We start from the raw sequence: 14,694 nt of genomic DNA on the forward strand, positions 1-14,694 counted from the left end.
CCATCCTGCCAGAGGGCATCCACAAGACAAACCATCTCACGGCCATAAACCACACAGAGTTTACAAAAGCACAAGAAACTGTAGTATGTCAACATTAAGGGGGAAAAAAAAGGGTATTGAATTGCAGCTACAGTATGAGCTCAACCATGTTACAATATATTCAGAAAGGGAAAAAGACTGGAAAGAAAGAAATTTATAGTGCTGATCTCTTGTAGGATTATGAGTGCATATGTGTTTCCTTCTTAATATTTTTCTGTACTGTCTATATGCATCCAAACTTCATTATAAAAAAAAGAAAGAAGGACGTTCCAAAGGCCACCTCCGCATGGGTACAGGCCCTCCACCCTGAGCTTACGACTCTTCCCCTGTTGCCAGCCCCTTCCAGCTCTCTACCCTGACTCCTTTTTCCTTCCTCTCTTCTCTATCTTTGTAGAAATTAGACTGGGGACAGATGTGTGTTTACCTAATGAAGTTGAAACTCTGCCAATTAACCTTCCTTTACCTCTGGATCAGAGTAATTTCTTATGCAGGAAACTGCCAACACCCTGTGGCCTAATTCTTCCCAGCTCAGCCCCAGCAATGCCCACCCGCTGGACGGCTTCCTCACTCTCAGTTGTTGGAACATTTTTCTAACCAATTTCACATGGGCCTCCTCTTACCGAGGCCGTTACCCCAGCGACCCTGCCTCAAACCACAGGGCCTCAAATAAAAAAAGACAATTACAAGTCATCATATTTTCCAAGATTACTGTGCAAAGAAAAAAAACCCCTTAGTGTTGTGTCAGATTTGGCATGTAATACACGAAATGCAACAGGGCAGGGCGGAGGGGCACCGAGAGAGGGGACGGGAAGTATTGTGCTCCCCAACAGCGTGTGGAGAGCGTGGTCATGCCAAGTGCCTGCTCGGAGGGCGGAGGAAACAGGCAGGGGTGTGAGGCTGTGTCGGGAGCCCTAGCAGCTGCGGAGGCAGGTGGGGCAGTTTGGAAAGGAAGCAGCACTTTGTGAGCTGTCTGTCTTGCATTCACCAGGCCTGATCAACGCTGGCTAGGTGCCTGCTTTGCTTAGTAGCAGAGGAGGTTTACAAGTTGTCCTGTTTTTTTTTTTTCCTTGACTGACTTTGGCCCTGATTCCATCAACCTTAGCCTTCCTGCCTCCTTAGATGAGAAATGATGCCACATTTTTCAAAGGAGATGTCTTTTAAGGTAATTCGGAACAAAAACCAGGGTCAGACCACCCCACAAACGATTAATAAAGTGTTCACATGAGCTGACAATGATCTTTTTTCTTTTTCATTTTTTTGGCCGTGCCTCGCAGCTCACGGGATCTTAGTTCCCCAACCAGGTATCGAACCTGGGCCCCGGCAGTGAGAGCACTGAGTTCTAACCATTGGACCACCAGGGAATTCCCCTGATTTTTTTTTTTTTTTCTTTTAATGCCACAGGAAGACAGGGCAGTGAGAACTGAGAAGGCAGCGTGGGTAAATCCGTAGCAAAAATGTGGCAGTAGAAAATTCATCATGGGAGTTCATGATTCTCAAACAAAAAGACATAAGCACATCATGTAATTGATTTTCCAGGTTAAGCAGTAGGTCAACGCTTTCTCTGTTGAATTTACCAGCATTAACTAGCTCCTGCAGGTGCGCAGACAGAAACATCCTTTCAACTCAGTCAAGTATTTTGTCATGAATTTTTTTTAACATCTTTATTGGAGTATAATTGCTTTACAATGGTGTGTTAGTTTCTGCTTTATAACAAAGTGAATCAGCTATACATATACATATATCCCCATATCCCCTCCCTCTTGCGTCTCCCTCCCTCCCACCCTCCCTATCCCACCCCTCTAGGTGGTCACAAAGCACAGAGCTGATCTCCCTGTGCTATGCGGCTGCTTCCCACTAGCTATCTATTTTACATTTGGTAGTGTATATGTGTCCATGCCACTCTCTCACTTCCTCCCAGCTTACCCTTCCCCCTCTCCGTGTCCTCAAGTCCATTCTCTAGTAGGTCTGCGTCTTTATTCCCGTCTTGCCCCTAGGTTCTTCATGACCTTTTTTTCTTTTTTTAGATTCCATATATATGTGTTAGCATACGGTATTTGTTTTTTTCTTTCTGACTTACTTCACTCTGTATGACAGACTCTAGGTCCATCCACCTCACTACAAATAACTCAATTTCGTTTCTTTTTATAAGTCATGAATTTTTTAGAGGCACTTGTTCTATTTATTCTCCTCCCTCCACAGTGAAAATAAAACACTCCAGCTCCAGGCCCAGGTGGCATCATCCTGCTCAACTGGCAGGTCAGTGCTAAGAACAGGGGACGTCAGAGCTCTGAGTGACCAGAGGGTCCCCTTTAAGCTGAGAAAACTGAGGCCTAGAGGGGCCATGTTAACAGCTAGGTGGGAGCTAAAATGGGCCCAGAACTCACATCTCTCAGTGTTCAGACTGGCAATTCATTAAAAAAGAGCCAACATGAAAATGTTCTTAAGAAAGTCAATGGGCAAACGTTTTCTGATTTCTGGGAGAGCAGAATGCCTTCCATGGCCTTCACACGTGCAGGGCACACAGGCCTGGGTGCACGTGTGTGTACATTTCCCTGCGTGTAGATCCGCTGGCTTGGACACAGAAGCAAACACCATCCTTCCAAGGATATACGAACTAGATTTCATTTCTTACCGTTATTACTGGGAAGGAAATAGATCTGAACGTTCTGGAGTGAAGACAGCAGCAAGGCAAGTTTTGCCTCCTGCTAAAGGATTTCGTAATTGATTCTGCCCTTTGTTTGGCAAGTCTGGCCAGCCCCAAGCGAAGGAGCACGTCAGTTGGCTCAACTGTCCTCCCTGGCAGGAATTATGGTTTGCCACTTGGCCTCTCAAGCCAGTTTGCCTTCAGAGCTCTGGGCCCAGACATGTGACTTGTTGAAAAGGGTACCCCTCAGGGGGCTTTGTGAGAGGAACATGGTAAGGTTCTGGAAGCGATTTTCAGCTTGATTTTGAGTCTTGGGAAGCCCTCCTCCAGGCATCTGGCTAAGTTCTCTGGAGGTGTCTCTGTGTGAGGCCGGACAGGGGACACAAATGGACAGTTCCTGACCAGGGTACCCCTCATGGCTCTAGAAACACACAGGGGCCTCCACTCTGCCCTTTTCTCTCCTGTCCCTGGCGGATCGGCAGCACATGTGAAGAGTGCATCTGGGGCTGGGCCCCTCTGCACCCTACAGAGTCCCCAGCACAGGAGATCACCGGGGGCTACCACAAAACCTGCTCTTGGCAGGGTGTCTCTCTCTTCCTCTCCTTGGCCTCTGGGCTGGTGGCCTACATGCATGGTATCCCTCTTGGCTGGACCCATCTAGACTGCTGGCCTGTTGGGTGGTCACCCAGGCTTTGGTGTTCGGTTTCTCTCTAAGATGCTCTCTTAATTCACTCCCTTGGCTTACCTCTTCACGCCATCTACCACACCCTGAAAGTGGTGCCTTGACTCCGTGCCCAGACCTCACACCCGGATGGATGGATCTGGGCTCCCCTTTGTCTGGGAAGACAAATCTGACAAGAGACCTGGCTTCTTTCTGCCCCTCCCTCTACTCTTGCTCCTCTTTCATACTATCACAGGAAAGAGCAGCTAGTAAGAGGGGAGGGACAGAAGGAGAGGAAGGTACACCTTGTCACCAAACGACCAAAGGACAAGGGATTCCTGAGTGCCAACCATATACCAAGCATGCTGCTAAGGACTGAATATTTGTCCACTGAATGGACACAAAATTCTTATGTTGAAACCTAATCCCCAATATGGTGGTGTTTGGAGATGGGGCCTTTGGGAAGAGATTAGGTCATAAGGGATTTCACTCATGAATGAGATTACTGCCCTTATAAAGTAGACCCCAGAGAGTTCCCTCACCTCGAGGACACAGCAAGAAGACAGCTATCTATGAACCAGGAAGTGAGCCCTCACTAGATGCCAAATCTTGGACTTCCTAGCCTCTAGAAGTGTGAGAAATTTCTGTTGTTTATAAGCCATCTAGTCTATGGTATTCTGTTATACTAGCCTGAACTGACTAAGACACACACTGTTAGACCCTATGAAGGAGGAGCTTGGGACGCAGGTCTGCCTTCAAAGAGATTACAGTTCATATGGCATGATGAGAGAGAATCACTTCAGGCAAGAGTATACTGAATGAGGTGCTCAGTTGGGAGAGTAAAGGCTATAAGTACCAACAGAGAAGGGAGAAGGAGTGCCATCCAGGCCATGTCAGGGAAACTCAGCTGGGGCTCTGTCATGAGGCCATACTTGGGCAATATCAACACCTTGACAATCCCCATCTCTGCAGGTGAAATTACCCAGAAAATTAAATGTACAGACAAATAATGTCAAAGGTGAGTTTTATTCATAATGTTGCTTATTATAAGCACAAATTTGTTCCTTTTTGGAAGACTAAAAACAGGGAAATATTGGGCATCTTCAAAAATGAGAAAGAAGAGTGGTTCTCAAAAGGCTGAGGGATGTGACTAGGAATAAAGAAAATTTTGGCTGAGGACAGTGCTATAACTGGGTTGTCAGATGATGGGGGCTAAGGTAAGGGGCCTCCTTAGAACTTAGTAAAGAGAATGTGGTCTGAGTTAAACTAGCAAAATTCACCTACAGTGGATTAGCCATTACGGGAATCAAGCAAGAGACATCCTTTCGTAGGCAAAGAGGGAACTTACCTCAACATAATAAAGGCCATATATGACAAACCCAGAGCCAACATCATTCTCAATGGTGAAAAACTGAAACCATTTCCACTAAGATCAGGAACAAGACCAGGTTGCCCACTCTCACCCCTATTACTCAACATAGTTTTGGAAGTCTTAGCCATAGCAATCAGAGAAGAAAAAGAAATGAAAGGAATCCAAATCGGAAAAGAAGTAAAACTGTCACTGTTTGCAGATGACATGATACTATACATAGAGAATCCTAAAGATGCCACCAGAAAACTACTAGAGCTAATCAATGAATTTGAAAATGTAGCAAGATACAAAATTAATGCACAGAAATCTCTTGCATTCCTATACACTAATGATGAAAAATCTGAAAGAGAAATTAAGGAAACACTCCCATTTACCACTGCAACAAAAAGAATAAAATATCTAGGAATAAACCTACCTAAGGAGACAAAAGACCTGTATGCAGAAAACTATAAAACACTGATGAAAGAAATTAAAGATGATACAAACAGATGGAGAGATATACCATGTTCTTGGATTGGAAGAATCAACATTCTGAAAATGACTTTACTACCCAAAGCAATCTACAGATTCAATGCAATCCCTATCAAACTACCAACTGCATTTTTCACAGAACTACAACAAAAAATTTCACAATTTGTATGGAGACACAAAAGACCCCGAATAGCCAAAGCAATCTTGAGAACGAAAAACGGAGCTGGAGGAATCAGACTCCCTGACTTCAGACTATACTGCAAAGCTACAGTAATCAAGACAGTATGGTACTGGCACAAAAACAGAAATATAGATCAGTGGAATAGGATAGAAAGCCCAGAGATAAACCCACACACCTATGGTCGTCTTATCTTTGATAAAGGAGGCAAGAATATACAATGGAGAAAAGACAGCCTCTTCAATAAGTGGTGCTGGGAAAACTGGACAGCTACATGTAAAAGAATGAAATTAGAACACTTCCTAACACCATACACAAAAATAAACTCAAAATGGATTAAAGACCTAAATGTAAGGCCAGACACTATAAAACTCTTAGAGGAAAACATGGGCAGAACACTCTATGACATACATCACAGCAAGATCCTTTGTGACCCACCTCCTAGAGAAATGGAAATAAAAACAAAAATAAACAAATGGGACCTAATGAAACTTAAAAGCTTTTGCATAGCAAAGGAAACCATAAAAAAGACGAAAAGACAACCCTCAGAATGGGAGAAAATATTTGCAAATGAAGCAACTGACAAAGGATTAATCTCCAAAATTTACAAGCAGCTCATGCAGCTCAATATCAGAAAAACAAACAACCCAATCCAAAAATGGGCAGAAGACCGAAACAGACATTTCTCCAAAGAAGATATACAGATTTCCAACAAACACATGAAAGGATGCTCAACATCACTAATCATTAGAGAAATGCAAATCAAAACTACAATGAGGGCTTCCCTGGTGGTGCAGTGGTTGAGAATCTGCCTGCCAATGCAGGGGACACGGGTTCGAGCCCTGGTCTGGGAAGATCCCACATGCCACGGAGCAACTGGGCCCGTGAGCCACAATTACTGAGCCTGCGTGTCTGGAGCCTGTGCTCCGCAACAAGAGAGGCCGCGACAGTGAGAGGCCCGCGATGAAGAGTGGCCCCCGCTTGCCACAACTAGAGAAAGCCCTCGCACAGAAACGAAGACCCAACACAGCCAAAAATAAATAAATAAATAAATTAAAAAAAAAAAAAAAAAAACTACAATGAGGTATCACCTCACACCAGTCAGAATGGCCATTATCAAAAAATCTACAAACAATAAATGCTGGAGAGGGTGTGGAGAAAAGGGAACCCTCTTGCACTGTTAGTGGGAATGTAAATTGATACAGCCACTATGGAGAATACTATGGAGGTTCCTTAAAAAACTAAAAATAGAACTACCATACAACCCAGAAATCCCACTACTGGGCATATACCCTGAGAAAACCATAATTCAAAAAGAGTCATGTACCACAATGCAGCTCTATTTACAATAGACGTGGAAGCAACCTAAGTGTCCATCGACAGATGAATGGATAAAGAAGATGTGGCACATATATACAATGGAATATTACTCAGCCATAAAAAGAGACGGAATTGAGTTATTTGTAGTGAGGTGGATGGACCTAGAGACTGTCATACAGAGTGAAGTAAGTCAGGAAGAGAAAAACAAATACCATATGCTAACACTTATATATGGAATCCAAAGAAAAAAAAAACGGTTCTGAAGGACCTAGGGGCAGGACAGGAATAAAGACACAGATGTAGAGAATGGACTTGAGGACATGGGGAGGGGGAGGTAAGCTGGGACGAAGTGAGAGAGTGGCATGGACATATATACACTCCCAAATGTAAAATCGATAGCTAGTGGGAAGCAGCCGCATAGCACAGGGAGATCAGCTCGGTGCTTTGTGCCCACCTAGAGGGGTGGGATAGGGAGGGTGGGAGGAAGACGCAAGAGGGAGGGTATATGGGGACATATGTATACATATAGCTGATTCACTTTGTTATACAGCAGAAACTAACACACCATTGTAAAACAATTATATTCCAATAAAGATGTTAAAAGAAAGCAAACGTATTAAAAAATAAAATAAACCATGATAAATGTCAAAAAAAAAAAGATACATCCTTTCCTATAAAAGTTTGGAACGTACAAAACTCCCGCCGAACGATCTTAAGGTTGGCACTCAACTGTAATGGAGAATGTGGGAAATCTACTTGCTTGAACCGCGATATGTCTGGAGATGGACAATGGATGGCAAGGGGCTGATCAGCCATGAAAACAGAGAAAAATGGAGAGTTGCTGAGGTCACAGGTGCGGGGCTCTTGCCAGCATCCTCTGGGCTTAGGTGAACTCAACATACAGTTCCCTTGGCTCACTCTTCCCCCTAGTGCCTGAGGGGGCCTCAAGTTGTACCTGCAAGACCCTTCGTGAAAATAACTAGCTCCTCTTCTTTTCATGCCTTGCTCTCCCGGAAATCACCAAGTAAATGTGGTTTCCTATAGAATCTGGCTTTTAAGGAATCAGGCTGAGAGGGAGCAAATGCCCAGGGCAGGCAGACCTATGTGCTTCAGACGGGCTGAAATTTCAGTTCCTGTTGCGATTAGTAAGCTGCCAGTTTGATCCCCGGGTAAGTCTCTGTGAGTTTGCAAATGTGAGCCCGCATCACAGTTACAGGCATCCTTAGAAGTCTCTGAGGGCAGGGTTCTGTATCCCTGAGGCCGAGAGGCAGACCCTCCACTGTATAGCATTCACTGGGGAAACGCCTCTGGGAATCTCAGCAATGCCCTGGTTTTCAACATGGCACAAGCTCACAAGAGCCCCTCAAATCAGCGCATGCAAGAACAGTACCATCTTCTGGTGATTTGAACACTTTCTTTTAAAAGAACTGGATCCTGAGACTTTCTTAAAACACTATCTTTCAGAAACATCATCTTTCAGGATACCTGTTCTATTGGTTTTTTTTTTAAATGACAGGAAGATGTTGTTTCTGCAGTTCAGAGAGTCCAAGTTCCCTGCTTTCCTTCAGTCCTGACAACAGAGCATGCACGTCGCTTCATCAGAGCTCTCAGAATATTTAATCTTTCCATTCTAATATTCAGTTTTACTGTCGAGGCTCAAAATAAACAGGCAGCCATTGAATCTAGGTTCTCACACAAATAGCTTATATAATTGCTCTAAAATCTGCACCAAGAGATCGACTGGTGCTCTCTGGGAATATCTTGGGGAAAAGCCCCAAAGCCTTTACTACCCCGGTGAGAGAGAATCTGCTGAGCACCCTCTGAAAGAAAGACCTCGAGGAGTTCCAAAAGGCCCTGTAGTAACCACCTGAATCTGCACCGGAGCAGAGAATACACCTGCTTCGTCAGAATGCTTCGGTGATGCCTACTGATTCAAGAGGTCTGCCGTTGAATAATGCTGTTTGCTCCTGTCTACCCTAATCATCACACATCGTCCTCTTTTCTGGATGAATGACTGCAACCCCAGCTACTGGCAAGACAAGATGACATCTGCTGACACCGATGGCAGAATAATGTTTCAGACTCTGTCATTCACATAGTACATTTGTGTTAATGATTCTAATCATCTTTACACAGTCAACTCAGCACACAACAGCCCTGTCTCCAGTCATGCTGTCACGAACTCACCAACATTCCAGGTGCAGTTCTAAAGGCTGGTGTAACAACCAATGCAAAGCTGGTTGGTGGGTTTTATAGGCCGGAGGGGATGAAAAGGATATAATACTTTGAATCTTCTAAAAGCTAAATGTCACATTATACAATCGCTTCTCAGCTGTAGGTATTAGTTTGACAGGTATAACTACTGTTTCCCTAAAATTGAGTTTTCTGCTTCTTAGGAACAAGGTTAAAAGACCTATCAAAGAGATGGTGGTTGCTTGTCTGGGGTGGGAAAGATGCCCATGGGCCCCAAAGAGCGTGCGTGCCTCAGTGAGCAAGCCAAGACGAGTCCACTCATCACTGACAACTTCACTCTCTCAGCGGGAGTCCTCCGGTAATACCTTATGTAACAGAGCAGAGCTTCTAGAAAAGTATGCCATGGAGTCTCTCTCACTTGAGTGAATTTATTGCCCCCCTAAAATATGGCTGGGGACTAGAAGGCAGGGCGCTACAACATAGGCAACCACAGGCTTTGCCCATTTGTTAAAAGAATTATCCAGATTTTACCTCAGCCTTCAAAATCATACTACCTCCATCAGGACCAAGAAGGCGGCAAATGTCTGGTAGGAGGGCGTGCTTGCTAAGATGCCTTGGCCAAAGCGAGAGGCATCACCATGAAGGTCTTGGTATCCAAATGCTTTGGATGTGAACACCTTTTACAAGGCTCGCAAAGATTAGGGAGAAGGGTGAAACGGGTAGTCTGGGTGGCCCCCTGCTGCCCAACACTAAGCCCACAAGGACAGCGACCACGTGTGTCCTCTTCACTTCCCATCAACCAGCATGGCAGCCGGCCCAAAGAAGGGACCCAATAGATACAAAGTGAATGAATGAATAAACATAAAACATCACTGTCAGGCAGCAGATCTGCCCCCCTCCCAAATATGCAAAATGACATGAAGGTTATGCCATCCTGTACTTGCTTGTCTCTGCAAATATATATTATAAGGCACTAGATTTCTTTTTAAAGGCTATTCATCAAAGTTCTTAGATGCATTTGGATCCCCAGGGAAGCTCACCAAGACACCAAGATAACTCCGTGCTGATCTGATGAACTAGAGTCAGATTTCTATCATTACCGAACAGTTTTAGCTGGAGCCTTCCAGCTAAAACTTGTGCTAATAGTCATTATTACAAAGACCAGAATAGTTAGCACGTATGGGGCGTTTGCAAAGGACCAGGCACTGTGCTAAGGAATTCATATGCATCATCTCAGTTAATCTTCTCAACAGTTTAACAAGGTAGGTGTGATTATTCTTGCAATTTTATAGATGAGGACACAGTCGTTAGTATTTGTGGGAGATTGCTTCCAGTACCCCCCACAGACAGCAAACTCCACAGATGTTCAAGTCCCTCATATAAAATGGGAAAGTATTTGCATATAACCTATGCACATCCTCCCCTATACTTTAAGTCATCTCTAGATTACTTATAATACCTAATACAAGGTCAATGCTATATAAATGGTCGCAAATACAATGTAAATGTTATGTTAATAGTTGTCATTGCACAGCAAATTCAAGAAATTCAAGTTTTACTTTTAGGAACTTCCTGAAATATATTTTTTAGTATTTTTGACCCAAGGTTGATTGAATCCACAGATGCAGAACCCGCAGATACGGAGGGCCGAGTGTACTGAGGAAACATTCAATGAGTTGACCTTGAACAGAACAGCTAAGTGACAGGGCCAGGATTCAAGTCCAAGTCTATTCAATGCCTAGAGTCACAACCACCGCACTCTATAAATGTTTGCTAAACCTCATTCCTGTGTCTTACTGTTTTAAACATTTACTATATAGTCATTACTAAGTGCTAGCGTCTGTTTTTCTGGAGGATGAATTCTGTCAGCTGATAACCCACCATGGCAATCATTATCAACAAAAATGGGTCAAATGATTTTGCTTGGTGGAAAATGTCTTTACTGAATGGTGAGCCCTTCTCTGTTCTGTGGATTTATTCTCCTCCGAAAATATGGCTGGAAACTAGAAGGTGGGGATGTCATCACTTAGACAGATACCTGCATCTACACTAGAGCTTCCCAAACTGTAATGTGTAAACAGATCGCCTGAGGATCTTGATAAAATGCAGGTTCTGAGGCACCAGGTCTAGGGTGGGGTCCGAGCATTTCTAACAAGCTCCAGGTGATGCTGATAAAGTGTGGTCCACGGACCAGCAGTAAGTCTCAATGATCTAGAAAACACTGGGAAGCAGAATATAGATTCTCTGAACCTCAAACTTAATTCCTAGAGAGAATAACAGATGTGGAACAGAGCATCCTTCAGCTAAACAATACAAGAAAGAAAGCAATCAAAAAGCCTAAAAGGTGTGGCCCTTGGCTTCAAACCAATCTACAGGCCATAATCTTGGTGGGTACCTACACCATCTGGCTCCTTGAACAATCACATCCATTCATCTAAGCAGTGCATACACCATCAATGCTGTTTAGTATCCTTGGCAACCAATCCACCAGTATTGTAGTTACCTTTCCTGAACCTCAGCTCCATGGGAATGGTGATGGGTCAAGGTTCATGGTCCAGTAATAGAGCCCCCATGGGCATGAATAGAATGCAGGCTGGGAAAGGTGGGCAGAAGTCACATGAAAGCCTGACCAAAGAGCCCTGAGGTGTAGAACTGGTTGGAAAAGACCAAACTGCTGCCCCCTTAGAATGTAAAGTGCTTCCGACTTTTCAACATTTTTTGTTACATTGTCATCAGAGAAACAATATGCCTGGAGTGAGGCAAACAAAGATGGACTGGCTCATTTAAACCACAGCATTGTAAAATGGGTTCCCACAAAGAAAGAAAGCACAGATCAGAGGTGTATACACACACACACACACACACACACACACACACACACACGGGCATGCATGTGTATTCATGTCCACATACACACACACACACAACACACACAGAGTTAGGAAGATTAGTAGGCCTCACCCTGTATCCTTAGCTTAACAATGCGCTTTTCAGCCACTTCCACAATATTGGCCACTTTACCCCCAAGGACATGCGATGCAGGATGCAGGCCATCCACTTACTAATGGAGCACCTAATGGTTCTTGCTGTTTATTTGGGTGCTTAGACGTTCCAGGTACTGCACCAAGTGCTTTACCCACATTATCTTGTTTAGTCACACAACAACCCTTAGAATAAGGCGCACTGATGAGGAAACTGGGGCTTGTTGAAGTTAACGGACTTGTTCACACACATCAGGTATGGGGCAGCCGAGGGCTCAGAACCCGGGTCCATCAAACTAAAATGCTAGGGCTTCCCTGGTGGCGCAGTGGTTAAGAATCCGCCTGCCAATGAGGGGACACGGGTTCGAGCCCTGGTCTGGGAAGATCCCACATGCCGTGGAGCAACGAAGCCCGTGCGCCACAACTACTGAGTATGCGCTCTAGAGCCCGCGTGCCACAACTACTGAGCCCACATGCCTAGAGCCCATGCTCTGCAACAAGAGAAGCCACCGCAGTGAGAAGCCTGCGCACTGCAACGAAGAGTGGCCCCCGCTCGCCGCAACTAGAGAAAGCCCGCACGCAGCAACGAAGACCCAACGCAGCCAAAAATAAATAAAATAAAATAAATTGATTTAAAAAAAAAACAAAGAAACTAAAATGCCAGGGCTCTTCAACAATAAACTTCCCCACCCCACATCCCCAGCCCCGTCATGGAAGCCACAATTCTGACAGCAGGCAGCGCACTGAGATCCAAGCCACAGAGACTTACATTCCCCTCCTTTTCAAAGTCCGGCGGAAGTAACTTCACGAAGTTGTCAGGGAACACTCCGCGTCTGCCATTGAGCTCTCCTTCCCACCAGCCTACATCGATGCAGTCCTAGGAAACAGGAGAGCAGAGTGAGAAATGGGGTAAGCACCCTACAGGGAGCTCTGACACCCTTTCTAGAGAGATGGAGGAGCTTTCCTTGAGGCTGCTATCAATGGTTACTAAGACTAAATCAGCACAAACCCCAAAGTCAGATGGGAGAACAAAAGCTTAAGTGTGCTAGAGCTGTCCGCTGGGACTCAAAACCCAGTGTTGCTTTTGGATGCCTTAAGATCAATAAGATCTTTTGTTTTTCCCTTAAAGATAGGAGGATATGTATTTTCTTCATTTTAATTTTACTGAAATAAAATTATTTCATTAACTGAAAATGTGGGTTAGAAAACACCACACGCACAAATGTTCTCTCTGATTAGCCTGTCACAAAGCTTGTCGAAATTAAGAAGGGCTTTGCAACAGGCAGCCAAGCGTAAGAAAACTCACACTCTATGCAAGCTCATTAATGTACCCTCTCCTTTCCGTGCTGATGGGGCACAGTTGTCATCATGAAGAGCCCTTCCCCCCACCTTACAGAACTTAATGTTTGCTTACTAAATGAATGAATAAATCTCTTCATTCTTCCAGATCAAACCTGCTTCCCTTTGAATAATCCCTATTCTGTTCATTCACTTGTCAAACGTTTATTGAGCACCTACTCTGTGCCAAGTGCTAGGGAGAGAGTGAGAGCTCAGCCTTTGCAAGCTTCCATCCTGAGCCTAATGGCCTCATGGCTCTCCCAGGCATTCAACCTCATGCCACAGAACCACCTCTATTTTTCCCTATCCCCAACTGCTTGGAAGTTTGATTTGCTCTAGTCTGATAATATATCTCGCATTTGTCCTCTGGGTCCAACTCCACTTCTCCCACCCCAATCCAAGACCCACCTGTCCTGCTGTAAACCTCCTCACTTGGGCATTTCTTCCTTCCCAGTGTATGTACAACATACACACCACTGTCAAGTACAGGTCCTTGAGTAAAAACCCAATTCTCAGACTGTAGTCAACAATTTCCAGCTAAAGCCTGAAATGAGCGAAGGCTTTCCAAAAAATGCTAGTAACACAGAGGACTTTGAAAATGAATGCTCAGGAAAGTGAGGAATTCCTGCTCAGGGCCCACGGAGACACACTCATGGCCCTCCAGAATACCAGTGGGGCTGGGGGAGGGGTGAGGAGGCCTCAAGCAGCAGATGTGCAGCTGGCCTAGGGCCTGGTGATAAGCCTCTGGAGGCCCTGGCTTATGTGACTCACTATGTGCCTTGCTAGAGCATCCATTCCAGCAAAAAGAGAAACACATCTGAAGTTTTCACCATTATACCCCCAGCCCAATGCACAATATAATAAATATTTCTGGAATCAAATAAGACTCTTTCTAACCCTGAGTTCTGTGATCTCCCACAACCCAAGACTAGGATTACTGCAGGACAAGATAGCCTCCATCTACCCCAGCCTGTGAGGATTCTATGTAAGTTAACACAGGGCCACCTCAGGTGAGAAGTAAATGCTCACCATCATCTTTTACCCCAGTGGTATCTGCTATAAGGATAGACTGACCTGAGTCCTTAATCACACTATAAATTCTAGTCCCAACCAACACCAAAAGACAAAGACACTTGAAGCATCAAGTTCAGATCTACTCAGAACAAATCAAGGTTCAGTTGACTTACAATATGAAAGAATGCTTATCTTTCTTGGAAAATGACAATGAGGAGCCCAGGTAAGTATTCTGGCCCTGCCCATGTCACATCACCCCCTAAACAATCTGGCAGTAGTCCCTAAGAAGGGATTCAGGAACAGGGGTGGTGGTGGCAGAATCGTATGGCTTCTGAGGTTCTTCCATCCCTGAGAAACTGTTATGTCATCGACGATATCAGAAAAACTTATGAAGGAGTAGGGGGTGGAATTTCTTTACTTCTAATCCTTAGAAATTAAGTCTTTCAATCCAGAGCCTCTGTTTCTGAGGAAATGCCTGGCATA

The 14,694-nt window shown here is 44.6% G+C and overlaps 1 protein-coding gene across 4 annotated transcripts in view; it reads right to left on the bottom strand.

Annotated features, from left to right (window-relative positions):
• SH3KBP1 (SH3 domain containing kinase binding protein 1) overlaps nt 1-14,694 on the bottom strand; it is a 350,137-nt gene that overhangs the window by 59,712 nt on the left and 275,731 nt on the right. For all 4 annotated transcript variants that reach the window (XM_057538746.1, XM_007174679.3, XM_007174678.3 and 1 more), the window contains one exon: nt 12,629-12,736. In XM_057538746.1, coding sequence (XP_057394729.1) covers nt 12,629-12,736 — 108 coding nt within the window. The remainder of the gene's footprint in view (nt 1-12,628; nt 12,737-14,694) is intronic.

Source organism: Balaenoptera acutorostrata, chromosome X (genome assembly GCF_949987535.1).
Source record: "Balaenoptera acutorostrata chromosome X, mBalAcu1.1, whole genome shotgun sequence".
In the NCBI taxonomy this organism is placed as follows: domain Eukaryota; kingdom Metazoa; phylum Chordata; class Mammalia; order Artiodactyla; family Balaenopteridae; genus Balaenoptera; species Balaenoptera acutorostrata.